General features: G+C 38.3%; 1 protein-coding gene across 2 annotated transcripts in view; it reads right to left on the reverse strand.

Moving 5' to 3' along the window:
- Positions 1-500: 500 nt before the first annotated feature.
- Positions 501-26,057, reverse strand: part of ENTHD1 (ENTH domain containing 1) — a 46,230-nt gene continuing 20,673 nt past the window's right edge. For both annotated transcript variants that reach the window (XM_089526764.1, XM_089526765.1), the window contains exons 6-8: positions 13,887-13,980; positions 3,583-4,023; positions 501-1,390 (exon numbers count right to left, since the gene is read on the reverse strand). In XM_089526764.1, coding sequence (XP_089382890.1) covers positions 810-1,390; positions 3,583-4,023; positions 13,887-13,980 — 1,116 coding nt within the window. In that variant the 3' untranslated portion in view covers positions 501-809. The remainder of the gene's footprint in view (positions 1,391-3,582; positions 4,024-13,886; positions 13,981-26,057) is intronic.

Here is a 26,057-nt window from a genome sequence, read left to right on the forward strand (position 1 = left end):
TAGCTGTGTTTTCCATTAGCGTGCAACATTTCCATCTACACTTTTTAACACCATGCATGCTTTTCTAAGCAACCCTCACAAGCCTCCCCTTGTTCCCTAAGTTCTTTATCAGACAGCATTTAAACTGTCACTTGAAATCAGGGAGCCAGGTTCTCCAGCTGGCATTTCCACTATTGCTCCCCACTGTAGAGACTCTAAAATCAATGAACCAGGGTTATCATTTTGTCTACTGTGTTTCTATGACTTTAGAGCTGCCAGGTAGCTTTCTTGTACAATTGTTTGTCTCAAAGGAGTGCTGCACACAGCTCTATTTCAGGTCCTTTAGTACTAACTGCAAGTACTCACTGTCATGCAAAACCCTACCCGTCCTTAAGAGTTTCATGGATAGCATGGAGTTTTAATCCATGTGATGGCATCCATGAAGATTAAATATGGACTGTGTTTGTTGAAAGCTGTTTAATTGCTCTATGATACTTCTGGGGTGCATGCTTTATTTTTTTTAATCTAGCTCACATGTTTAGATTTCAAATGTTCAACAAATCAAATAAATCAACAATGTTCTTTTTTTTAAAGCAAACTACATTAGAAGATATAAACAACTTTATTTTCCATAACAAGAATATAAGGTGTGTCTGTACGTATATGTATATGTCTGTATGGGTACATCTCTGTGTGTGTACATATATGCACTTCTATATCTATTCATTTCAACTCTAAACTAGGAGATCTGATAAACAATGTAAAGCAGGATAATGAGGCACAATACATAAATCATTTATGGCACTTTAATTAAGTGGCCTTTGGGCTAACTATTGTTTGACAGACTCATATTTGTCATTCTGGAGAGCTACAATGAATTGATTCATATTTTGAACAGAAGCCACTATATTTGTTAACTCACTACTAATAATATGCAGTTCCTGTGCTGCATTGCAAAAATCCCCTCTTAGTCCACAAACTTCATTTTTAATCTCTTCTAAAATACCTATGCATTTTGGTTCAACACTCATGCAAAGAAGGTCTTCCTCAAGAATATTCACATCAGGAGGTGTTTCAGAAGCTGGTGCAGAAGGTGTATTATGCACTGTGTTGTTTTCCCAGCTCTCACCAGAAGCACGAAATGTTCTGCTTGTAAATCTATCAATATTATCAAGATGTGGACTTAAAATAGTAAGATTATCATCTTCATCAGATGCTGGGCAAGGAGAAAAGGAATGTGCAATTCTTTCCTTGAGATCTTTATAGAAAAGAGAAGATAGTCCTTGTGGTGAAGACAAATGAGGTGATCCATGGGGAAGCACACACTGGGGCTGTGGTGTATTGTTTGGAACAGCTGATTCAGGGGAAAAAGTAGAAAAGGAAGATCTTGTTCCAACTGAGCTGGTGGAGTCTAAAATGTATAGAAAAGAAAATACAGAATGTTATATGCTATTTATGAAAATTTGCATTCATTTTTAATACTGCTGGATCCACTAATGGAAATAAATATACATATCTTAATTTATGATGTGCTGTGCTTAATTAAAATAAAAGATGGCATCCAGTCCACAGTGGAACCTGGAATTTAAGAAAATCAGGTCTGTTTGTTAATCTATTTTCATTTGTATTAGATGTTGTTCCAAATACAGCTTTTCCATTTAGCACTGGAAACTTGCCTTGAAACAGCAAAACACTCAAGCCTAGAGTGATCAGACCTTGTTTCTTAGCCTAGGCCCTAGCTCAGTTCTTTCAAACCTCTGTATTCATCAAGGTTGGATCTGCTGATCCAGAGGGGAAAGCAGTTGTATGATCCCACCCTAGGTTAAATCCATATATTGTATATGGAGTAGAACAAAGAAGATACAGTACATAGTATTTACTAATGCTCAAAAATCTGAACAGACTATTGGTAACATGGCATTTTCTGTTTATAGATATATTTTTTCTATGAGAAGAAAATGAATGGATATAATCTGTTCATATGTCACATGTAGGAGATTATCGTTAATACCAAATGATGGGTCCATTACACTTCATGGACGGGAGAAGAATGGGATAAGTGTGTGGGACATGATCATCTTTTCCCTGATCACGCAAATGAGACGGGATAAGAACGGGAGCAATCCACTTTGCTCCCATTCTTATCCTCCACGTGATAATCTCCATTGTAAGTCTACATGATATATATGTCAAAATGTTAAGAGACTGGGAAAACAGATATGGGCATTTCAATTTAATCCTTTAGTTTCATATAAATAATTGCTGAACACTAAGCTATTGCTATTGCTATCCTTTTTTTTAATCGATTCAGATACCATCACAAAAATGAGCTATTTTAGCTAAATTCAGCCCCCACTGTCCTATCATTTCCAAAACAATTAAAATGGTTCCAACATGCCCAGTGTTCTGTCAAAACCAAAAACACTGTAACATCATAGTTTTTTGTGGGTTTTTTGGGCTATGTGGCCATGTTCTAGAAGAGAATGTATCTGTGGCTGGCATCTTCAGAGAATGCTTGCCTGGAAAGGACTTGGGTATATATATTGTATGACCTGGAAAGGCAGCAGTGATTTGCATGTGTATTGTTCTGTTGCTAATGGCAGGCTTCAGAGTGGGAGAGTCTGCAAAAGAGGATTAGTGTCTGCTTGATAGTGCTCATTGTCTGCTGGGAGATTTCTCATTTGCATTTGTTGAGTCTTTATCTTGCTATTTTTCAGGACTGGTAGCCAGATCTTGTTTACTTTAAGGGTTTCGCCCCTATGTTTCAATAGCTTTGAACCTATGTCTGAATTACCTGCGTAAGAACTAATTATCCACCTTTTCCTAACAACACCAAACAGTTAAAATGCAAGAGTCTCCACCTGCTCCAAATCTGATCAGAACCTCTGAAGAATTCCCTGGACATGCAGACTGCCTATGGATGCAGGGACAGAAGAGGAGCATTGATGGGTAGGTAGAAGATGTCAGGAGGTGGTGCCTTGGGCCAGGCAAGCTGCTGACCTAGGGCAGTGTGCTAACAGTGCTGCCGGTATTGACCCATTGTGTTGTGTAGTGTGCTCATCCTCCCCACGGGTCCAGACACCCCAACCATGCAAACACAGACTATTTTAAAGTACTTTTCAAAAAAAAATAACCACCCTCTACAGTCACCTTACCTCTATCTCAAGTTTCACCTTGGCCACTGTTATCTAATGTTTACTATGTAGCTGTAGAAAGGAGACATTTAACCTGTTTGTAATCATGCTCACCTACTCTCCATTTAAGTATCTTAACCATTCTATCAGCTATATAAACAGATTGTTATGTTAGTAATTATGAGAGATGACAGCTAGCTTCTAACAGTATCATAACACACAAATCAGTTCTTTTTAACCTTCAGTCCTCCAAATGTGAAGTCCAACTACCAGAAGTCCCAGTCAGCATGGACAAATCTGAAATGTCTGGAGGATCAGAGGTTGAGAACCATTATTCTAGATGATGTGGGAGCCAGCTTCCTGAACAATATCACAAAATCATCATTTTATATTAGTTACGAAGTATGAATGTGATGGAGAAGCAATAGATATACTTGTTTATGTGGTAGACAGAAAACCACAAACTCACCTGGCCGTGTGGGATGACTGCTCAAGTCAGCTGTCTGTCCAGTGCCTGGTATTAAGTAGTGGACATTTTGCAGGCTAGTTTCACTAGGCCCAGAGAAATGTACAGAAGGTGGAGCTGATTTTGTGTTCATTGTATTATCTGCCAAAGGATCAAAGGCTTGAAAGGTAGGAGACTTGTAAATGGTCTCAACAGAGGCACCAGTACGGCAAGAAGGGACATCTAATGTGGGAGCCTGTTGCTTGTTGGTAGCAATAACTTCCTCTGGACCTGATGACCAAATATCATATAAAGCTGTCCCACAAATCTGAGTCTGTATGCTTGACTGCCTTCTTGATGGGGATTTCAACATAGCTCTGGAAAAGATTGCACTCTTTAATTTTCTGCCGAAATCCCACTTTTGCATGGGTAATGCATTTCTTTCTGAAGGACTCAAAGCAGTGTCTGCAAAATAATAAAATTTATGTCACTGACAATAACTATTTTTAATTCTGAAATTTATTGCTTTGTTTGATGGTTTTTATAATCATCCCACTTTATTGCCAAATGACCTTAAGGTATCTTACAATAAAGAAAATCTCCTTTCCTCAAATAAAAGAAAAGAATACACACAGAGACACACAGTGCAGAGAACAACAGTAAGATCAATAAATAAAAATCCACATAAAATATCAAGAAAATACAGAAACACAATTGAAAGAGGTGCCAATGCTGTTAAGTCATTAAAATTTGAAGTATATTAAGAATAAAGTAACTGTTAAGGAGGAGGTCATGCCCAGATTTTAAACATGTTGTTTGAGAGGTGTACTGTATTAATATGGCATGGTGGATTGTGTGCTACATTAGGACTTGAGTAACAAGTTCAGTTATCAGTCCCATTCTTTTAGCTTGGTGTTCTCTATGACTGATTTCTTTTCTCCTCAAGTTAAAATTACCACTTTTTGAAAAACTGACATTCAGAATCAAAAAGGCACATGGACACTAGCAAAGGACACATTTGAGACACTTTGGTAGTTATTCATTATATAAACTCATAAAGAAACATTCCTTCACTGGCCACCATCCTCAAAACTTACTGTATATACTCATGTATAAAGTCTAGAAATTTCAGTTAAAAATTGATCCAAAAAAATGGGGCCAACATATCCATAGGTTAATAAAAATACTGTACTTTAATGCTTATCTAAAAATAAAAAACATCCCCTTCTCTGAGCAGAGTGGGAAGAGGCAAGAGCGTAATTCATCCTGGGAGCACCTAAAAGAAGCACCAACCTTTAGGGCTGTTAAGCCTGCTAGAATTTCCTATCTTCTTTGGCATCATTTTCCTTTGCTCCATCCTTTACATCCTTTGTTACATGCCCTTAAGTTTTATCCTTGACTTTCACAGGTCATATCAAAATCCATAATTTTGGCCTCCAAACCTGTCCTCAACTTGTACATGAAGTTAATTTATAGTATATATGATAAATACTGGAAAAATCTATTATGATCATCCCATAATGATTCAATGCACCTAAACCCTATGTCCTGACTATTATGACTTTATGTTCTTAAATCTACTGCTCATCTTCTCTGTTTACTTTGGCCCTGAAGCCTGGATATCACTCTGAATCGCATCTGAAGAAGTGGGTTTACATCTACAAAAGCTCATGCTAAAAAAATCAGTTTTAAAGGTGCTGCTACATTCCTTCTTTGTTCCTCTCCACTGCCTTTTCTTCCTTTTTAGATAAGTATATAGTGGTCTCTCCACATTCACTGGGGTTAAGGCTGAAGGACCCCCATGAATGTGGAAAATCTGCAAATAAAAAACACTATTCTTTTTACCTAAGAGAACACCACTCTAGGAATCTCCAAGTCCTCCAGTGCAACTAAATGGTCAACATCTGCTAGAATTTGACCACAGAAGTATGCTGGAGACCTTCAAATGTCTAGAGAAGTATTTTCTCTAGGAATTTCTAGGTCCTCCCATGCAAATCTGTGGTCAGTTTTCCACAGAATTTCTCTGAAGGACTTAACAATTCCTAGAGATAACAAATTAATCAAATCCGTAAATAATCAAATCCGCCAAAGTCAAAGTCGCAAATGTGGAGGGCTGACTATACTTAACTAAGTAATCTCTCTTGGCCTGATCACCACCATCCCAAAAAACCTGAAAGAAACTTTCAGTGGCAGAATGGAGCATCTTCTCCCTATGCAGCTGACACCCAGTAAAGTAGGTTGGAGGGGAAGTTATAACTGTGGTAATAGTGTCAAAATCATGACTAAGTAGTGACTGTGAATAACTATTTCATGTTCTTGATCGCTACTTAGTAAGGATTTTGATGCTATTCCCACAATCATATGCCCTGCCCCCCAAACTACTAAACTTAAATCAGGAACAGCTGTTGGGATGAAGAATGTAGCATAAAAATCACGGATACTGATCCCAGGGACACTGGGAGCCAATGCTCTTGAGATGTTTTACAAGCCCAAATATATACCTAGTTTGTATACACACATCATTCTGCTAGGCCCAGCTAGAAGGAAGACAATTAATGATTTTGCAACAGAACGGGACAGAAATACCATTTTAAGGTGAATTAGTCTATTTCGAAAATTTGGGAGCCACATTGGTCTGTTAAAAAGCAAGAAGCAAAACTTTCTCAAGATTATTATTTTATTAGAAAAAATACTTTTCTTTTTCGACTCAGGAGACTGTATGGGTTGGGACTGTACAATGTGTGCATGAGGGATCCCATATTATAAATTTACAATGGGGACTAAAAGTGAGATTTGGACCTTGAAAAGACACAGTGTCACTAACATATAGGACTGATGCCAGGATGGCAGTACCATCACCTTTATTATCAACTCTTTTGAAACAAGTATTAGTAAATAAATCACTTTTGGGGATGTTTTCCTGATTATACATATATATGTGTATATATATATATATATATATATATATATTGAAATATGTATATGTTTTAATGTATATATGCTGGGGGAAATAGTAAGTGAATAATCCCACTATGATTGTAAAAAATGTTCTATGGCTATTTTAAATGTCATCTGCCATAAATCTTTGCCACTGTGACTTGAATTTAATCTGGAAAAGCTTGTTATTTCAAGTCTGGCTTCGTGTTACTAGTTAGAACCAATCTGTGTAACTGCACTTAAATATCTATAATTATAAGCTATAATAATATTGTATTCAAATTTGTCTGCCTCAAGCTGAACATTGATTTGGTGAATGCAGTCTTTAATGGCTATCTGTCCTATTTAAATGCTAATCACCTAGAAGAGGCTTTATTCCCAGAAATCACCATACCAATTTTATACAGTAGCTTTATTATACAGTGCAAATCTCAGACAAAGTAAAGAATCCTCAAAATTGATACCGCATTAGGCTGTATACAGACACAGCAGGGAGGGAAAGAATGACAGCTGGAAACGTCTGACATTAAAGATCCACATACCTGACTTCCTACCCATGTGTCAGAATCAGGGAGTTGCTTTAAGCCAAATGCTTAGCTTGAGATGAACAAAATTGCATGTATTGGGTTCAGTTAACTCTGGGACAGAAAAAGTACTGATGCATATTTTCTAGATTTCACTCAAAATCTTCCCTTCAGTTTGCTCTGAAGCCTTCTGCTTGGACTTGGCAAGCAATGGGACATTTCAAGAGGCATACAAAGGGGACACATTTCTGACCTTTCCTCTTCCTGATCCCAGACAGAGCAAGTACAGAAATTCCCATGTAGACTTCTGAATAGTGGAAAGGAAAGAAAGAGGCAGGCTTAGGAACAGTAGCGATTGTATATCTTTTCCATTATGGGAAAGTATTGAGCCAACTTTCCTTTCTTCTGTGATGAATGGCAGACACCTTTACAAATCAAACTTTGATTATGAGCTAAATTTGTCATGAACAAACCAGTTTGTAAGAAAGTCTGTACTGCCTTTGTATGCAGGCCCTTCTTCCTCCTCCTCCTCCTCCTCCTCCTCCTCTTCTTCTTCTAACAGGGATGATGCTGATTGTGTGAATGGCAAGTAACATGCAGAGCAGGGACCTAGTCTAGTCAGACATCCAGCAACTCATACCCCAACTTCCATCTCACACAGAAGTCAATAACTGTCCTTTATAGACAACAGTACTAGAGAGCCAGTATGGCATAGTGATTTGAATGTTGGACTACAACTCTGGAGACCAGAGTTCAATTCCCAGCTTGGCCATGAAACTCATTGAGTCACATGCTCTCAGCCTTGGGAGAAGGCAATGGCAAATGCCCTCTCAACAAAAGTTGCAAAGAAAACTCCTTGATAGGTTTCCCTTAAGGTCACCGTAGGTCAAAAATGGCTTATGATCACCATAAATTGAAAATGGTGTGAAGGCACACAACAACAACAACAACAACAACAGCTTATGTTAAGTTGATAGCTAACATACATCTGTGCAGAAAAAGGAAGGAGATGGACTGATCTGCACAGAAGATTCTAGCAGTATGCATGGCTACAGAAAAATAACACTTAGTTGTAACTGCTGTTAAATGCCACTGCCACACATTTTGGCACATCTCAGCTGCCATTTACTTCCAGTGATGGTAATGGGACAACACTTCAGAGAGACCTGTTTGTGCCTCCCATATTATCAATCAAGATACGTGTGCAGCCTTTCCTAGGGCTTGCCTTTATCCATGGGGAGAGGTTAAAAGAACTTGGTCAATCTATCTAACAATTCCTCTGTGAGTGGGTGTTCTTCCTTCATGGAACAAGACTGTATTCTTGGTTTTTGCAATTTCCCTTCTCCTTAAGGCAAATGGAAAGCAACCTTATCCTGATAGCCAACCTTGTACATTTTTCCAGATGTTATCAGCCTTTCACTGAAGGGAGATAACATTCAGTGTCCCTCTCAAACTCGCATTGAGAGGACAAGACAAAAACAGCCATAGACACTGTAGATTTGTTTAAATGTTTCAGAACATGTCCCAGTATTTTAGAGCCTTACACCCTTTTTCAAATATCTTTTTGTTTGACAATTCTTTCCTGGGAGAACAAATTTTCTGAAAATTGATCTTATTGGATATTATATGTCATAGCAGTAAACTATTTCAAGTTGTAGAGAACTAGTATTAGACTCAGAGAAGGTAGACATGAAAACTGGTGGAATATAAATAGTTTAAGCTATGCAGATGACACCATATTACTTACAGAAAATAGCAAAGATTTGAAATGACCAGCGTAGAAAGTTAAGAAAGAAAGGGCAATAGCAGGGTGACAGCTGAATATTAAAAAGATAAAAATAATGACTACAGAACTTTAAAGCAGATGATGAAGACACTGAAATAGTTAAAGATTCCCCCTCACTTTTGCTCAGTCATTAGGCAGAATGGAGACTGTAGTCAAGAAATTAGAAGAAGATTTGGAAAGGCTGTCATGAAGAAACTGGGTAAGATCCTCAAGTGTAAAGACATATCATTAAATACCTTAGTAAAAAAAAAAAGATCTAGGCCATAGCATTTTCAATTTTTGTGTGGGTGTGAAGAAAGTAAAGAAATAAAATAAGCTCATCTGAAATGTGGTATTGGTAATGGGTTCTACAGATACCATGGACTGCTAAAAAGATAAATTAATGGGTCTTAGAGGAAATCAAGCCTGAACTCTGACTAGAAGCAAAGATGGCTAAACTGGGGCTGCCATACTTTGGACACTTTGGACATAGCATGAGATGACATGACTCATTGGAAAATATGGTAATGCTTGGTATAGTGGAGGGCAATAAGAAAATAAAGAGAGTGACTACAGATGGATTGATTCAATCAAAGAAGCCACAGCCCTGAGTTTGCAACAATTTACGACTGGGGCTTTTGGAGTTCTCCCATTCATAGGATCGCCATAAATCAAAGTTGACTTGACAGCAAACAATAACAACATTATCTGCTTTCACAGACATTTAGCTGTGCTCGTCTGGAATATGCAAAGGGATCTGATAGCAGTTAGTCAGTTAGGAATATATCACACAAGAAAGCAAAAAACTGTCTGATCAAAAATAAAATTGTAAGCCGCCCTGAGAGCCATTAGGGCTGAAGGGCGGGATATAAATACCTAAATAAATAAATAAATAAATAAATAAATGGATCAGGAGAGTAATGATTTTCTCCATGCCGCTGTTCTTTTCCCAAGGGGAGGTAGTCAACAAAGCATGCATTTTGTGGAACTGGAAAAATCCATTCTGCAAAAGGCATGCTTTGACGACCACCTCTCCAAGATGGATTGTGGTTTGTATTTATTGCAGTCTGAATTATTGCACACCAAACCTCGCTTTTCTGTCATCTTTGTCAGTCTATTTAACCTTTCAAAGATGTTTCTGCTGACAAAAAAAAGGATGCTTTCACCATTTGAACTGCAGTCTGAAAAATATCTAAAGGGTGAGCTGGTGAGCCTCTTTGGCTTTAATAAATTATGGATTTTTATCCATGTGCCTTTGATGAAAAAAACAAGAATGCAAATAAGAATGCAAAACCAGCAAAAAAACTAGAAATTAAAACTCTGGAATTTTAAGGGGAAAGGATGAACTACTAGTATTTAAGAAATGCAAGAGTAAACTCTCTCCAAAACAGATGCAACCTGTTACAGTAATTATAATTATGAGTCGTACTAAAAATTTGACTGCAAACAGTTCATTCTTTACAGTGCCTCCCAACCCCTGAATTAGCTTCCATGAAAATTAAAGATTTTATTGTATTTAAAAAAGACAATAAATATGAAATTAGTAATAAATACTGCTGTCTATTCTGCAAGTATAGCATATGCAATGCAGTCTTATGTATGTTCAGTATTGCTGTCCTATACATTCAGTGAGGCTTATTTCCTAATAAGCATGCTTAGGATTGTAGAGTAAGGCAAATTCAGCTATTTGAAAGGCAACTAAGATGTTATTCCATTTAAAATCTTCATGTGCTTACTGATGGTTGTACTTTATTCCTTTAAAAAGTTTTTGATTTTCGTATGTTGTAATTAACCCAACATGTTTTGACTAATACAATGGGTCCTTGGGATCTGCTGGGGTTTGGTTCCACGACTACCCATGGATATCAAATACGTGAATGCTCAAGTCCCATTAAATACAATGGCATAGTAAAATGGTGCCCCTTACATAAAATGATGATTTTTGGAATGTATTTTTTAAAAATATTTTCAAGCCATGGATGCTGGAATCTGTGGATACAGAAGGCCAGATGTATTGAATGGTCTTTTTCAGGGGCTATACTAGAAGTCATCATAAATAACAATAATAAATAAAATTCAGAATGTAGAAAGAACACATATTTCTAATTTAATACGTATAAAATCCTAATGGTTTACATTAATTCTATTTAATATTTTAAAACATATACATTTGTCCATCCACATTTGCAGCTTTGACTTTTGAGGATTTGATTATTCACAGATTTTATTAATATGTTCACTCTAGGAATATCTAAGTCTTCCAGCACAACACTCTACCAAAAGTCACACTGAAGGACCTAGATGTTCCTAGAGAGAATACTCCACAAAGCATTTGTAGCTCCTCCAGCACAATTCTATGGTCAATGTTTGGCAGATGTTGACCACAGAGTTGCAGTGGAGGAGCTAGAGATTCCTAGAGAGGTGTTCTCTCAGCTAAAAACATTGTGTTTTTCTTATTTGTAGTTTTTCACATTCACTGTGGTCCTGGGCCCCTAACCCCAGCGAATGAGGAAGGACGGGTATACATAGCATGCCCTCAATCACTGGTTACACGCAAAGGAACATTTGCTTGTTTGACTGATGACCAAAGTGGTTTTCTGAGAACATAGGGTGTGAATTTGCTGTTTCCTCATCAGATGAACATGAGTGATGATTAATTATATTTCAGCCAAATACCAACCTCATTAGTCGACAAGTGACTTGATGGCAAACACACACACACACACACACTCATAACACTATTTCACTATTTAAAAAATAATTTCGGAATTCTAACACAGAGTTAGGCAGATAAAGCCTCAGTGGTTCCAAGTGCATCTTTGTAGTAGAAAAAAAGGAAACGTTATTCTCAAGATTCTTTTACAGGACTGATCTCTCGTGAATGGAACAAACAAGTACTGTACTCTGTTATGTGTAACCATAACAAAAATGAACCGTAGTCAGGAATATCTTGCTGGCAGAACAATATATTGACTGCTTTCTAGTTAAGCATCTGCTTGCTTTTTGCTCAGTGTATATAATGGAATCAGTCTACCATTGTCTTCAGTTTTCTCTGAGAGTGCAGCGTGAGTCTGAAATAATCTGACACAAGATTGAGTGCCCCATCATTCTCAGACTAAGTTGGTGATTATAGTGAGCGCTGCTGTGGAATGCCCTCTTGGCTTGGTGAAGCTTGTCACTGTGGCTCCATCTTGGATCCTCTGGAGACTGAACAAGATCTTTGTATTTTGTAAGGCCTCTGCATGGGCTGGCCCAACAGCACTACAAGGCTGGTACAGTGGGCCCTTGGTATCCGTTGGGGTTTGGTTACAGGACCACCCGTGGATACCAAAATCCATGGAAGCTCAAGTCCCATTAAACATAATGGCATAGTAAAATGGTATCCCTTATATAAATCAATGTTTGTCTATGGGAATTTGTGTATTTTTAAAGTATTTTCAAGCTGTGGTTGCTTGAATCTGTGGATAAAAAATCCGTGGGTAAGGAGGACTGACTGTACTCTCATTTAATCTTACTGCAGACTTTAGCTATGTTTTAGTTTTAAATAGTTTTACATGAATTATTTTATATGAACTGAGGTGTGGAAAGGTGTCATAAAGTTAATAAACATACTGAAAGATACTTCAAACTTAGCTTCATCTGCATGGAAGGTTGTGGAGTTTTTTCTCGCTTGTGTTTGGAGAGGCTCAGGCCTGCGGAACTGGTACTATGAAAAAGTAGATTCACTGATCATGCTGTTCTATTTATGTTTTTCTCATGCTCAATGCTAACATGAGTAGACCTTCTCAGATCTTGCTGCGAGATCTGAATTGAAGGCAGGACAGAATCTACCTACATGTTCACCTTATCTTTTTCAGGACTATAATGATACTGCATTTTTCAGATGATTCACAAAGGCCAAAAACAGTCGTCCCTAAAGGGGTCTTTGTGTGCCGGATTGGGGGCCTTAGCATCCACACACTGTAGCACCAATCCGGCCTTTTCCAGGCACAAAAAGAAGCAGCAGAAAGCTGCTCCTTTTTGCCCTGGGGAAAGGGTGCCTTTGCCACCGCTGTGGCATTTCTTCAATGTTTCTTCAGTGTGCAGCATCTAAATGCTGCGCCACTGAAACATCGAAATGCTGCCTGCCATCTGGTTGAGGGCAGAGTCAGGGCATGCAGTGTGCAGACACCATGCCCCCATGCCACCCTGAAGCCAGTTCTTTTTGCCAGTCTGTACCGGCAGAAAGTTAATTGTTTCAAATCTGGACTCTTCTAATTTCATTAGTGCAAGTTCCATATACAGTCGGCCCTTCTTATACATGGACTTTTTATACACGGATTCAAGCATCCACGATTTGAAAATATTCAAAAAAAGTATAAATTTCAAATATCAAACCTTGATTTTCCAATTTTTATAAGAGATACCATTTTGCTATGTCATTATATTTAATGGGACTTGAGCATCCACGGATTTTGGAACCAAACCACAGCGTATAGCATGTGTCCACTGTACTTCTGTAGTCATGTCTGCTTCCAAGAATAATCATGCTGATAATAAATAGCTTCCCTCTAACATGTGTAGTAAACACAAAAATGTGTAGTTCAGAAAAATGTAAGTACACAAAAGTTGTTTAAATCTTTAATTACCTTCATCTATACATATTTTCTACCTACACAATTTTTTAAAAATTAGAAACAGTCAGGAGAAGAAAGATGGCAATAAAAAAGAGCCTGTGAGATCTCAGGTAGTTCAGTTCACCTTTGGCCGAAGACAAAAGATCTGATGATACAATAGAATCCCATTTTTTTCCCAGTTTACAATCTCCACCAGCTTATTTTCCTGCCAATAATATCTTGCATCATTTCTACAGTATCGATGCAGCCCACATATTTCTTCAAAAGAGGAAACTACTAGGACCCCAAACTGAGCTAGAGGGAGAAGGTTACCCCTTTTGAATCCCATAACATTTTAGAACTAAAAATCTCCTTTCCCACCACAAGCTATTTGTCACTGAAGGAAAATTTCCAACAAATTCTACTTTTTATTTGTTACCTACTATAAATATTGTTGAAGTGTAATGTATTAGACATTCCAGAAGTTAAAGGCTACTGCTTTTGTACCTGTTGCCAATTCTTCTCTAGAGGCTTTAGCAGAAAACGTTGATTGCACAGAAGGAGGAGGAGGAGACTCATCTTTGCTGAAGACTATCAAGTCCTGTTGCAGAAGAAAAGTAGAAATTAGACAAGTAGAAAGAAAAGATTAAAAGCCACACTAAGAATTGGAAAGGGAAATGTCATGTGACATTTAACATAAGGGGCAGGGAACTAAAAATGGCACAATATTTAATATTTCAAAAGAATCTGCTGCCTGGAAGATTTTCTAAAGACACTATGGATTCTAAATCTCGTTATAATGCTTTTAATTTTGGGAGACTACAGTATTTTGAACATTATGACATCCCCCCAACACACAAAAACTGCAAAGTATTTATTCTGGCACCATATTATTTATTTGCCATTTTCCAGGTGAAGGCCAAGCTGCTAACAACTGTGGGAAGTTTGTGCAAATAGTCCACAATACACACTTGTAATGCTTCCAGTTCACGTTCCCAGTTATTTTTCTTCTAGCCATTTCACCCTGACCTGTCATGCCTATTCGAGATTAGCTCCACATCCTTCCTTGGAAAGATTTTGGAATTTAAACACTTCTTTTCATACATGGTTTGGAGAATACTGTATTGCCTTTCTGTTATCTGAAGCCCTTCACATATGAATTCAGCTCATAATGAAACTGGATCTAAGGAAGATAGAAAGATGGTAGCTTTCTCTTACCCCAGCAATGGCAGATCAGAGCTAGAGAAAGGAGGAGTCTCAACTGGATCTAGGCCAAGGTTCTCAGACTACCATCTCATCTCAGACACATGCTTGAATGCTATTTTCTCTCCCTCAAAGTGTCCTCAGCAACATCCATATGTTATTGTTTGCCTTCAAGTCATTTCCAACCCATGGTGACCCTAAGGCAAACCTACCTTGGCAAGATCTGTTCAGAGAGGGTTTGCTTTTCCTTCCCTCTGAGGCTGGGAGAATGTGACTTGCTTGAGGTCGCCCAGTGAGTTTCCATGGCTGAGTCAAACCCTTTTTTCCAGAGTTTTAGTCCAATGCTCAAATGACTACACCGTGTTGGGTCTCTTGACATACATCTACATTGTCTACATATGATGATTACAGCTATAGTTCCAATTTCCAACAAAATAGTTACTTTTATAGCTACATTCTTTTAAAAAAAAAAGTAGCTCTAAACTTTCCCATTTCCTGGGCGCAGCTGAAATTGATAGTTTAAATTACTTTTAAAAATAACAACCACAGAATGCAGTAACATGAGGCATAGCATGGACCACAACTGGAATTTCCTTCTCGGCCATTTAGTGAAGCCACATCTTGTAACCTGTAACAATGACTTAAGCTATAGCAGTAACACTTCAAAAGGAGGGAAATTATTGGTTCTCACATCACAATTATATCTTCATTTTTCTTTTTCTGCTTCTTTATTTTGCATTTATATTTACAAATCCAATAAGAATTATTGCAAAGTAACTTTTTATTTGTAACTTGTTCAGTGTCCTCCTCTGAAGTTAACAGGGCACACAATATAGTATAGATGAAAGTAGAGGACAGGAATATTAATATGGAAGAAGATAGGTAGCCAAGTCGCGATATGTTTAGTACTTAAAGGAAGTACATGGTCCAGCCAAAATTTAAATCAAAATATATATTCCTGCTGACATTTTTCAGGCAGTTTTTAGGGGCTTCAGTGCACAGAGTACATTACTGTAGTCCAATCAAGAAGAAACCAATGCATGACAAAATCTTACTATATCTGTATGCTATACACAGCTGGCGCATTAGTGAAATCATTCCTGGATACATGTAATGCTTAAGAATCAAATAATAAGGTCAGTTTCAGGAGAAATTCCTAAACTACCAATCTGGTCTTTTAAGGGCGGTGCAACCCCATACAGAAGAGTCTGCCATCCTACCTCTCAACCACTATGACTTTCTTGATTGATTTCCAAACTCCACAAAATATGATAGGAAGGAGCATACTTCCATACAACACCAGCATACTTTTAAAAACCACTTCCTCCATCAGTCAGGCAAGTTCATAAAACAAAGCAACATTTGGAATAACTAGACCACAAATTTCCCCACTCAAAGTTCCAGAATGTTCACTCTAGATTCACTCCCCTCCCAGATAAAACAATCATAATTGCCTTCAAGTTTCTTAACAGCTTAAAAAAACAAAATGGAATTGTTTTAGCTAAAAATAAAAGTTTTGGAAGTATATTCATTTTAATCTAGCAGTTCTGCAAAATTAGTATCATTTCAGTCATTTTCTGTTTTCTGTATCATGCTCATATATACTACGTATTTGTAACTGCTCCATAATTATTCACAAACAATAAATTCACTTAACTGTTTTTAAAAACATTCTTACCATTATTTTGCTTTTCATTCCATCTTGAATACTCCACTAAAGTGCCATCCTATTAATTCTGATTTATTTCTATTAATTTTAGATTCAGATACTGCACTAGAATGCTGGATAATCTCAGTTTTCTCATTCATTTCACAGGATTTTGACAGCTAATCATTAGAACGTCTGCATATAGTTTGATCTGTTCTTCCCTGCTGCCAGTTATCTTGGCAATTCGGCTGACAGGTTGAAGCTCCTCATGATTTTGAGAGGTAATTGTGAACAGACTGTGCACCCCAATGCTGTTGATAATTAAACTATTTTAATTTATGTTCAATCAGTCCCATAGTCTGCAGGCATGACAGGAGCCCTGGAGAACTGTGAATCTCTAGTTCAGTTCAGTTCAGTTCAGTTACAATAATATGTGTGCTGGAATTCCAAATGCCCTTACAAAATATCCTGTTTGAACACTGAGGGTTTTCCATGCCAATTTCAGTAGCAGCCTGAATGTCCCCTCCAAAGGGTTCATCTGAACAGCTTTTCCATGAGTTTTGAGGGCCTACAACAGAAATAAATATCTTGTCTCTTCAGTAAAGGTATCTCCTTTGACGTGGTTGTCTAGTCGTGTCCAACTGTGGGGTGGTGGTGCTCAAGTCTGTTACTAAGCCGAGGGAGTCAGCGTTGCCAAAGATGATGCTGGTCATGTGGCCAGCATGAATAAAGGCCAAGCAGCATGAAATGCTGTTATCTTCCCAACCGAAGTAGTACCTATTTATCTACTTGCACTTTTACATGCTTTTCAATGGCTAGGTTAGCAGAACCTGGGACTAGTGATGGGAGCTCACTCCATCATGCAGTGCTTGCATCTCAGACTGCTGATCTGCCAACCTTGTAATCGTCAGAGTGGGCATCTTAACCGCTGAGCCTGCATGATTTAAAATTATTTCAATTGTGTGATACAGGGGTGGATCTTGGTACAAAAGCATCTGACATGGAGGTTGTCTGCACAAACCAAAAGGTGTATGTTCCCCCAAGATTCACATCATCCGGTTTGGACCTTGCAGGCCATTAGCCCCGGGCTGGGACTGGGACTGGTTTTTGCAGCTCTAGTGGATCCAGCTTGATCCTGGGGCTTAATGTGGATCCAAATGAGTTGCTGTTTGCCACAAAGTTTTATGGAAACTCCAAGGCAAACCATGGCAGAGTAGACAGCCCCACACACCCCTTGCCTTATTCAGCCATTGCCACTAGTGAGAAGCTCCCCATCACTGCATCTGACATGGAAATAGGGCACCTGGATGTAATTATGTGGACAGGTGTCCCATTTCCCCATCAGACGTGGCAGCAGGGGGTTCGCACTAGCAGCACTGGCTGGGTAAGGTAAGGAGTGTGTGGCAAAAGCTGGTTTGTGATACAGGGACAGGCAGGTGTGTAAACAACTGTCCATCCTTGCACCAGCGCAGCGACCAATCCAGGGCTTGGCCCATGCTATCGTGGCCCATCTGCTCAGCCCCATAGTCTAGTTTTATACAAATTAATTCCTTACTGAATCCCAGGATTTCTACTACATGGGCAACTTTGTTTCCAAAACCTGGGTCTGCAGTTAAGTGGTTTTTATTTTGCTGCAAGATAACTTTAAAAACACAAAATGTCTGTAACATTGACCTAAACCGTTACGTAAATGAGGATTTTCTGTTAACATCTCTTTTAAGTTCTGTTAATAGCTATTGTATGCTATTAATAATTTCAAATTGTATATTTCCTGACCACTGCAACAATTTAAATTTGTTAAAGTATAAATTCTTTGAGTAGAAATTATTTCTGTGCTTCCATATGGGGAGACAAAATAAAATTCTAAAACACTGTAGAGGACCTGGAAATAAAATCTAGTTCTCTTCATTTAAAAAAAGTTTTTCAAGCAATCTGATAGGTTGGGCGAAGATTTCAGCTAACACAGCCCCATTACAATAAAGAAGCTGTGATGATTTCCCCTGGGTTAGATGGACCATACGTCTTGCATTTCACCTGCTCCATCCTGCAAAATTAAATATTCCCAACACATTATGTACATGAAGGAAGTCCTAGCTCCCCAAAACATGTATCATACATTTTCAGACACTGGGCTTGCTACATGCATATGCTATATATTTAGATGTACATGTGAAAAGTAATGTGTAAAATAACCTTTGATCCACTTATAACATTAAGTCCTATATGATAAAGCAAAAATTGCATTAATTTTCTCCATGTCATAAATGCATCTGTTCAAAGTTTCCTGTGTTTCATGAGATCTAACACACTCAAGCACTTTAATTCAAATGCAAAATTCTTCTCACATACAGTATATGATATCTGAAACATTTTCTCTTCTTGAACAGTTTAAAAATAGTTTAAACTAGCATCTAGCATTCTTCAGTGTATAGATTAATGAATATATTGCTTGAAATAGTTTAGTAAACCCAGATGTGTTCTGTAATAGCAAAACAACAGGTGACAGTGCTTAAGCTAATATAAAACTCACTCTAACCACAGCTGTAGCTAAGGGCAAACCGTATTTGGTGGTGTTTACACCACATCTTTTGAAGCAATCTTAAACAGTGCCTGTTGTTTTGGTCTTCCATACAGTTAAATCCACCAACAGCAAGAGCAGCAACCTAACTGTGTTGTTTGAACCAACAGATTAGCTTGAACTAAAGTCTGAACTTTCAGAATAGACAAAAATAGTCCTGCCCTTTTTGCCATGTCAGATAAGCCCCAAGAGATTGGCACCAGTTTTCATGCAAGTATAATTCTGATTTGACATATGGATGCTGGCATTGCTTCAGAGTGAAATGCAACCAAATGATCTTTTAGTTTATTTTTGAAGTTGATTAAGACAGACACATGGAAATAGAAAGACATTTCCTGAGGAAAGAGGATGAAAGTTAGGAACAGAAAACTGATGAGCCCTAAAATGTATGTACAACCAATTTTGCTTAGAAGAACATATAAAACCTTTTAATTTCTTAGCACATGCTGACACATATTATTATACCTGCATATTATAGAATGCAAATCCTATGATGATGTCATTGCTAGGAAACAAATACTATCAGGGACTTAGCTATGGGTGAGGCTCAATGTGAGGGCATTGCCTCCCCCAATAAGAACTCTGCCACCTCAAATATACATGAACACACATGAATTTGGGTCTAAAGTTAATTGCTCTGTCTGTATGAAGAAAACAAACCAGAACAGCCACCTGATGAAGAGAGGCCAGGAGTCAGCAAAGCTCTGAGTTGGGAAAAGGGCAGGATATAAATTAATAAAATAAAATATTAATATGAATTAGACAGGCAAATCACTTACAAAGGTTGCTTCAGGCTTTACAAGGCAGCAAAGAAGGCGAATGTTATTTTAGCCTACATTAATAGAAGCATCGTTTCCCAGTCAAGAGAGATAATAGTACCACTATATTCTGTGCCAGTTAGCCTCATCTGGAGCACTGTGTTCAGCTCTGGGTGCCTCATTTTTGGGAGGATATAAACATGATGGAGCAATTTCAGAGAAAGACAACAAGGAGCTAAAAGACTCCCAATTCCAGTCAAATAAAATGTAATCCAGCCATATGCACTTCATAGGGATTTGAGGGATGTGTGTGAAAAACTCCTTAAACTTCACAGGAAAAGACTGCACAGTTTTTACTAAACTGTCCACTGAAAATTGCAGAAAGGTGCACATGCGGGCATCTGTCTGCTTCTCATGCATTTGGATGACCACACATTTTCAGCAGAGGAAGGGTGAACAGATGTGAATAGATGTGAATTTGTGCAGGAAAGTGAAGGCAATTAACCATCAATGGGAATGTACAAAAATGAGCAACAATTCGCAAAGTACACTTACTTTTAGACTAGCCCAAAATGGTAAGAGGTATGGAGGACAAAACATATGAGGAAAGGTTAAAGGAACTAGTCATGTTCCGCTTGGTGAAGAGAAGACTGAGAGGTGAGATGATTACACTCTTTTAATATTTCAGTCACAGAGAGGAGGGAGAAGCTTCTTTCTTGCTGCCCTGGGTCTAATGGTTTGAACTTACAGAACAGTAGATTTTGACCAAACATGAGAAGAAACTTTTTGACAGTCAGAGCAGTTCAGCAGTAGAATCAATGGCATAGAGAGGTAGTGGGATCCTCTCCTGGGAACATCTTCAAACAGGGGCTGTATAGCTACCTCCCTGAGATGTGTTAGCTGGAGATCTTGCACTGAGCAGAGTGTTGGACTAGATGCCCATGAGATCCATTCCAACTCTATGATTCTATGATTCTGTGAATCTAAGACCAAACGTGCGTTGACATTGGCTCCAGAAAAAAAATCAAAACCAGCTAAAATGCTGTTGATAAATTGCTATAAACTGGACTGAAAACTGAAAATTAGAAGGGGGGCTTTCACACTCATTTTTCTGTCCCGAGAAGATGCAGATCACTGCACTGATGCATATTGGGTTTGTTGTTCTCATTTTCTTTTGGGTTCATGAAACTCTTTGAGTCATTTTAACCCATGTGTTATTCACACTGCCATCGTTTCAGGATAAAATGAAGCCGCCTCCCTTCTTTTGAACAATAAAGAACAATCTGAATCGATTTACAAGCTTATTCACACTGTTGATAATGTGGATCAATGTGGATCTTATAGGAAAAATCAGGAAAAAAAACTGGAATCAAATATCTCAGGTTAAGTAGGTTTTGTGCCTGCCCCTGCCCCCCCCCCCCCCCGCAAAAAAGTGCATAGGGTGCATTCAGAATGTGTATGAACAACAAGGATTCAACCTGGATTCATCCCGGATTATTTTTGTAGTGTGAATGGGGCCTAAATGTATCTTCACATATCCTGATATTAATCTTGGAGAGAAATTCATTAAAGACATATTAAACTGTATGTTAACAAGGGAAACATAATTATTATTATTATTATTATTATTATTATTATTTATTTGTATCCCACCTCTTCCATTTGGGGATCGCGGTGGGTAACAACAGAATTCATGCTGTACACAATACAAAAACAATAAAACCCACAAAACCCTCCCTCCCAAATACGTAGCAAGAGTGTGATTGGCCAAGTTGCAAGAATAAAGCGAGAAAGAAAGAAAAATCTCAGAAATTTAATCTAATTTTGATATATTTGCCAAGTTACCAGTGGTGCTCCAGCAGAACAGAGTTTCAGATTATCTCCTGCCCTTAAACATGAAACATAAAAAGTGATACTCATGTTGGCAAATAATTGTGTCACAGTACTGCTATGCTGTTATCCTGACCATGGGAAACTGGGTGTTTGAAAATTTCCTGCTGTTCAACTGCTATAAACTACCAGACACATAATAATCCTTAGATTGCCCTTAAAGCATATTATATATAATTTTGTGTCATCTTATACTGCTTGTAGGATTGGGTGGTGTAAAATGGGATTTAAGTTTGATCACATTTTGGTAGAGTTTTATACCTTTAAAGTTCTTAAATATCCTAATAGTTTTAAGGTTACTGTTAATCTTGATGCTTAAACTGCTACCAAAAAATTGCAATATATTTTTATTGTTTCATTGTTCTTAATTATTGTTGTGTATCATAATTTTTATATGTTACAAACTGAAACCAGTTATAAAACCAAAACTGTTATAAACTCTAATATGAGATGTAAATTTGAAGTATGGTATGAAATTTTATCTTCCCAAGTGTGCATGTAGAGGTGTCATGAAAAATGGTAAGTGGTTTCTACTGCAGCATTTTCAACTGTCTAATATCACTTTCTGAGACATCTTGTTACTTCCATTTCCAAATGTTATATTTCCCTCTTGACTTTAATACTCTGTTAGTGTGACTCATAAGTATGCCAGATTTCAATACATTTGTGGGCATCTTTGCCGATGAAGTGGTTTGTGATGTTAAGCTTTGTCCAATTCCCTTGCCTCCACTCTCAAATTCGGGCTTGTTTCCCGTTGTGTTTCCAGTTTGCCACTCTCATAATCTGTTTCCATTCCAAAGGATACTTTCTGAGGTTTTTGAATATACTTTTAAAACTTTGGTAAGAATGCTAAGTCACCAAGCTGCACTGCCACTTTGCTAGTCAGTACACTAATCATTTAGCTCACCATACTGCTGCTTCAGCCTGCTGTTTCACTTCCCTGATCCCTGCTCATATATTTGCCTTGGAGTTTACCCTCTACTCCATGGCTCCTTCCTATATTATTTTTTTAAAAACCTCTGTAATAAGAGTGTTAGATCACTAAGCTGCAGTGCTGTTTTGCTAGTCAGTGCAATATTCATTTGCCTCACAATATTCTATTCTATTATATTTTCCAACCTATTTTCTGATTTGTGTGCGAACTGCCTTATTTTTTCCCCACCCTGTAAAATAAATGCAGCTTTTTAATTTCTATTGTTTATTGTTTTTATTGTTTAGTAAGGTTTACTGTGAGGTTTGCCTTGGTACTAAATCTAGTCCTGGCTATGTGATCACATTCCACTTTTTTGGTTATTTGTCTGAACGCCCTTTCACAGTACACAATTATAGCATTATGTTTCCATTTTAACTGCCATAGCAATATCCCTGGGATTTTCAGTTTAGGAAGGGATATTTAGAATTCTCAGCCAGTCTTCTATATTGTTGTTAACTTATATTGTTATTATTATTTTTAGTTGTTTTTTATGATTGGGAGAGGGATTGGGGTATTTTATTGTATATTGTAAATTGTATTGTCTATTGTATTTTATTGTTGTTCTTGTTTTGTAACCCACCTTGATTACTTCGGGAAAAGGCGGAATATAAATAAATTATTATATTATATTATTATATTATATTATATTATATTATATCTAAAGATTCTACAGGATACAGCTATGGCAGTTAAAGTGGAATCATAGTGTTGTGTTGTGTGAAGAGGCCTAAGGCTCTAGACTGGAAGATGCTGGTTTTATCTTTGGTTCTTAGAAATCTTAGAGAGAGCTACCGGTAGGTCTCCCCTGACTCAGGCTGTTGACATAAGAGGTAGTGGCATCCAATCCTAGAATCCTAGAATCATAGAGCTGGAAGACACCACAAGGGCCATCAGGTCCAGCCCCCTGCCATGCAAGAACACAGAATCAAAGCACCTCTGACCATTGAGCCTCAGTTTTAAAACCTCCAAAGGAGGAGACTCTGCCACACTCTGAGGGAGTGTGTTCTACTGTCAAACAGCTCTTACTGTCAGGAGGTTCTTCCTAATGTTGAGGTGGAATATCTTTTCCTGTAGTTTGCATCCATTGCTCCATGTCCTAGTCTCTGGAGCAGCAGAAAGCAGGCTTGCCCCATCTTCAGACTGACAGCCCTTCAAATATTTAAACAGGGCTATCATATCACCTCTTAACCGTCTCTTCTCCAGGCTAAAGATCCCCAGCTCCCTAAGTTACTCCTCAAAAGGCACTGTTTCCAGACCCTTCAGCATTTTAGTTGCCCTCCTCCAGCATCACTAGTGTGTCACTCCAGAGTAATACCTCCATGGCTGCACCCATCACCCGCAAGAAGGTGTGGGGGACAGTGGCATCACTCTCACCTCCTTTGTCCACAGAGTCTTAAGAGCCCCTCTAGTGTGGTCTCCTCACCTGGGCACAGCTTGGAAACCAAAATGTCTTAGGCAGCCCAGACACTTGGCAAGTAGAGTAGGAAGTGGTGGGCAGGTGAGGCACAAATTAAGCCTGTGGAGTGGAGAGCAGGGAGAGGAATGACAGGTAGGGGGAGGGAGAGAAACCAAGTGAGAGATGGTGGGAGAAAGCGCACAAGGAGGGGTCTTTTAGAAAGGGCATTAAAAAAAATTAAAGGAAAGGCCGCCACCCCTGCCCAAGGACTGAGCCTTCTCCTCCCCTCCTCATCTTGTCCTGATGGGAAAGGAGTTGCTTCAAGAAAGGGGATCTCATGCAGGAGCAGGAGCAGGAGCAGGTTCCTAAGCCAGGTCTCTCCAGCTGCATGAAAACCACAACTGTGCCTGTTGTGTGACAATGCCTTTTCAAACACCACAAAACACTGAAAGGAAGAATGGCTAGCCCAGCAGTGTGAAACATAGCACAGTTTATTATTATTATTATTATTATTATTATTATTATTATTATTTATATAGCGCTGTAGATTTGCACAGCGCTGTACATAAAAACAATAAATATAAAAGAGTAAACCTGCCTATGGCGTACAATCTAAGAAATAATAGGATAATACATATAAAATACATAGCAATACAGGAAATGGTTCAATAAAATAAGTTTCTTCCAGCATTCTCTTTTTTTTTTAAAGGGGGGGGGTCTTTGAGACAGAGAAGGGGCCAGGCAATGGGAAGGGAGGCACTGGAACATACACCTGGCTCCAGTCAGAACTACTGATGCTCTTTCTCATTTGCCGGCACTTCTCCTACTTCTATGCAGCCTGCATGCATGCCTCCACTGGGACCTCCAGAGGACTGAGCTGGTAGCAGGGGTGGTGACAGAAAAAGAGGCCAACTGCTCCCAAGAACTGGACATGAGTGCCTAGTGAAAGTTCATGGCAGCATCCCCGAGAGGACAAAGAGTGAGGTGGAGAAAGCAGTGGCAGCAGAATCCAAGGGGGTGCATCAAGGAGGGTTGGTGAGCTGTACTTGCTGCTCTTGCTCTGCCTCTTCTTTCAATCAAGCACCTCTCTCTGTGGTATCACCTGGTGCAGTGGGAATCCTCACACCCCACTAGTGACCCACTGGTGGCAGTAATACTTTGCTGGATTGGTTTGAACCCTAGAAGGGAGATGAAGGACCAAAGACTCAGGTTGGCTGGGTTGTTGCCCTAGGAATCCTGTCTCTTCTTGACCCCCTTCTGTTATATTTGGAGAACTGTGGCTTATTTAAACTATAATTAGGAAGAACAAGCCAGAATTCAGTACACAAGAGTTGGGACTGACAACTGGATTTAGGCCATTGGTTTTGGATCTTGTCTTATTTCTGAAATTACAGTTTAAGCAAGCATCTCTCCTATGAATTTGGACACCATGAGGAACTTTGTTTAAAATGAGACATAGAAGCTTCTGATGTAGGAAGAGATGAGAGGTGTGCTTGTGAGCTCAAGGCCCACAGGCCTTTTAAAATGTCAATAGTCACTGGGGAAAAATTAAGTACATATGAGTTAGCTCTAGCAATAACACATTTCCCGCTTGAACAAAAACAATCAGTATACGTGCTTCCATATTAGGATATAGATAGTACATTTACACAGAATGGGAGTTCCTTTTTGAGAAAATAACATTAAAGTCTGATAAATTTTCAGGTATTAGTATGGAGATTAGAAGATCAACACTGTGAAATTTGATGAGGGGGCAAATGTGTTTGGAGAAACATAATATTATAGTTAAGAGAAAACAAGGATTAAGACTGATCTATTCAGTGAACTGAGAGCATCATATTTAATATTTCACAGCAGATGGAACATAATAAGAAAAGCAATTTTCTTCTGACTGGTGTGGACTTTGTTATTTATGCATCATGATATTTAAAGATTATTACTACAACTATTCTTTAATAATTCCTCAGTAAAATGTGTTTGCATATAGGTAAGCAATTAATGGTACTATGTAAAATTAAAAGCATATTGTAATGAATAAATCCCCAATTTATCATCTTCTAATTTACTCTGCTGCTTCTGTTAGGAAAAATTGTACAGAAAGGATTAATCACAGCCATAGAGAAAACACCAACAACAAAAAAGAGCACCTGCACTGATGGATATCTTTTCAGAAAAACCTTTATTAAGGAAAAAAAATTCTGCTTTTTAACTGTTTGGGACAAAGTTTTCTCT

The sequence above is a fragment of the Sceloporus occidentalis genome, unplaced genomic scaffold, assembly GCF_023333645.1.
Source record: "Sceloporus occidentalis isolate IW3139 unplaced genomic scaffold, rSceOcc1.0.p SCAF_5, whole genome shotgun sequence".
In the NCBI taxonomy this organism is placed as follows: Eukaryota; Metazoa; Chordata; class Lepidosauria; order Squamata; family Phrynosomatidae; genus Sceloporus; species Sceloporus occidentalis.